The sequence below is a fragment of the Anneissia japonica genome, unplaced genomic scaffold (assembly GCF_011630105.1).
Source record: "Anneissia japonica isolate Jap-2015-1 unplaced genomic scaffold, ASM1163010v1 scaffold287883_len88434_cov100, whole genome shotgun sequence".
NCBI classification, from domain to species: domain Eukaryota; kingdom Metazoa; phylum Echinodermata; class Crinoidea; order Comatulida; family Comatulidae; genus Anneissia; species Anneissia japonica.
In genome coordinates, this window is record NW_022685777.1 from 91,476 (window position 1) to 94,111 (window position 2,636).

A 2,636-nucleotide genomic window follows, 5' to 3' on the forward strand; every position below is an offset into this window, starting at 1 on the left:
GTTGAAAAAGAGAAGAGAAAAATAAAGACAAGAATAAAAGGAAGATATCATAATGAACAGACTCACAACACCCTGCAACCCTTTCTCCACTTCAAAAACTGTCATAACTCCTTTGATCTACGCTGCCCGATGGCGTAACCACTGGGGGACAAGGGGAAAATATCTATCTTTGAAAAATCCTCACCACCCCTTTATAAATGCCCTTTCATCCCCTGAAAGTGCCTAAAAACCTCAAATTTCGAGCGCATTTCTTGTTAACATGGCCCAATTTCCTCTAAAAATTGCACATTTTAGGGAGTTTTGATCAATTCCAACGAAATTAGAATTAAAAACACCGGGGGACAAGGGGAAAATATCCATTTTTGGAAAATCTTTCTCCACCCCTTGACAAATGCATCCTCTGAAAGTGCCTAAAATTCTCAAATTCTTTGCGCGCATTTCTTGTTACGGTAGGCCAATTTCCTCTATAAATTGCACATTTTAGGGAGTTTATATCAATTCCGACGAAATTAGAATTAAAAACACAAAAATATTTTGCGCGCTTGGCGCGCATTTTTTAGGTCTTTTTTAGTTTTATCCTTTCAAGTTATTTAAACATATAATAGTCCCAAACTCAAGAAAGACAAATTTAAGATAGATCATTTTAACCTGAAAGAAGGGCCTCATTGTGTATAACGGTGAAAGAATATGTTTGTAATAAATAAAACCATGATGAAAATGCTTATATTTAGTTTCAAACACACGTGTGTGGCCTATATTATAAATAAGATAAGCCCTATGTCGTATTGTTTTCTATATGGGGAGTGGGGTTGGGTGGGTATGGTAAATGACTAACCGGGAAATAAGTATTGTATGTTATTATTATCATTATCATTATCATTATCATTATCATTATCATTATCATTATTATTATTATTATTATTATTATTATTATTATTATTATTATTATTATTATTATTATTATTATTATGTTGTAATGATGTTGTTTGTACTGTTCTTTAATTTTATTAAAGAGGGCCCCTGAATATCAGTTAATCTACTGGGCTAAACTAGAAGGGTTATCCTCTTTAAAGATGGTTGAAATAAAAAATTTAAAAAATATATACCCAACTCTATCCCAAGACCCCTGTTACGCGCCTGGTGTTAGCGCCAATGTGTGCCCTTGTGTGGACAGAAGATGTGCCCCCTCTGAAGCTGGAAACATTGTTTTCGCAAAATAAATTGATGCAATTTGCTATTAAAAATAAGCATAATCAATAAATTCCAACCGATATAACCTTAAACATTCTTGGAATTGACATAACATTACTGATGTCGTACACACCCTTCAGTGTGAAATGTGGCTCTCTTTGCAAGCACATCTAACATCTAAGGAAAGAAAGAGCTTTGATTGGTACCAGATAAAATAATTTTGTNNNCTGTCTCTTATACACATCTAGATGTGTATAAGAGACAGTTATTTCTGTGACAGTCCTTTGAAGTGTGTAAAGCTCCATTTTATCCCATACATAGTCAAAATATTGGGGGGGGGGGATGATACAATGGACCATCCCCCCCTTGTCAAATATTGGGGGGATATATCCCCTCCATCCCCCCGGGATCTACGCCTATGGACACATATTTTCTGCCCTGTTTTCATTGACGTGTCAACATATCATTTCAACGCGTACGTTCATCGATTCGCTTTTGTCGTTGTAGGCTAGCGTAACTTGATGAGTTTCACCATAGCCTCAGACTTTATAAATGTTTCACTAAAACTGATTGACTGCTCGTTATTTCGCTTTGCAATAAGTAGAAACTGTTCTTACTCCAAAATTTGCTGAAGCAACCACCCGCAAGCCGCCGAAACGGTGAACCGTGTTTTTTAAGGATTCGCACATGTAATTTTAACCGCGCATGTGTACGGTCATACTTATTTGTTTCAAGCAAGGACATTTAACTGTACACTTAAAAGTCCTTGCTTCAAGCAAATAAATTGTGGATATCTGACTTAAAGCAGTTCACGCACTACGCCAGACTCTCGTCGGCCGACGCGATTCCGGTCCATAGGGAACACAATCCGACGGATCCGCGCAACAGATCCGTCCAGACTGCCACCAACTATCAGCAGACGGCATCTCGTAGTAAAACGCTCAGGATGAATAGAGATCGTTGGGCGACGGTCATACCATTGTGGTACGAAACAGTGCGTTCTCGCCTTAAGTTAATATTAGCAATTGATTTATTTTTATTACATTATAATGCCTTGATCAGTCTATTTTCTTCAGCTTAAACATATCTATTGTAGAATAGACCACAAACGAAAAAATTTCTCTTTTTTGTTTTTATAAGGCCTATCACTATAATTATTCATTATTGTTTACTAATTAAGCATATCTGTACAATAACAGGAACACGTGCTTCTCGTTTTACCGCAATGGCTGCGAAAATCAATGGAACCGATAGTGTTCACATTAGCTTAAGTGAACGACGAGGACTCGATGCTCGCATCAAATCTGATAGCGGATGGCAATTAGTAGACTTTGAACATATAGACTACTGGGAGTTTAATGGTAAAAAAATCAATTATTTATAATTATAGTTATGAGGGTAACTATCAGAAATACCTTTTATTAATTATTGTATACATATAATGA

General features: G+C 36.3%; 1 protein-coding gene across 1 annotated transcript in view; it reads left to right on the plus strand.

The window, feature by feature from the left end:
• Positions 1 to 2,552, plus strand: part of LOC117112534 (protein mesh-like) — a gene marked incomplete at its 3' end in the record, with an annotated part of 18,609 nt that extends 16,057 nt beyond the window's left edge. Inside the window, exon 11 of the mRNA XM_033255618.1 lies at positions 2,391 to 2,552. Coding sequence (XP_033111509.1) covers positions 2,391 to 2,552 — 162 coding nt within the window. The remainder of the gene's footprint in view (positions 1 to 2,390) is intronic.
• Between the last annotated feature and the right edge of the window lie 84 nt (positions 2,553 to 2,636).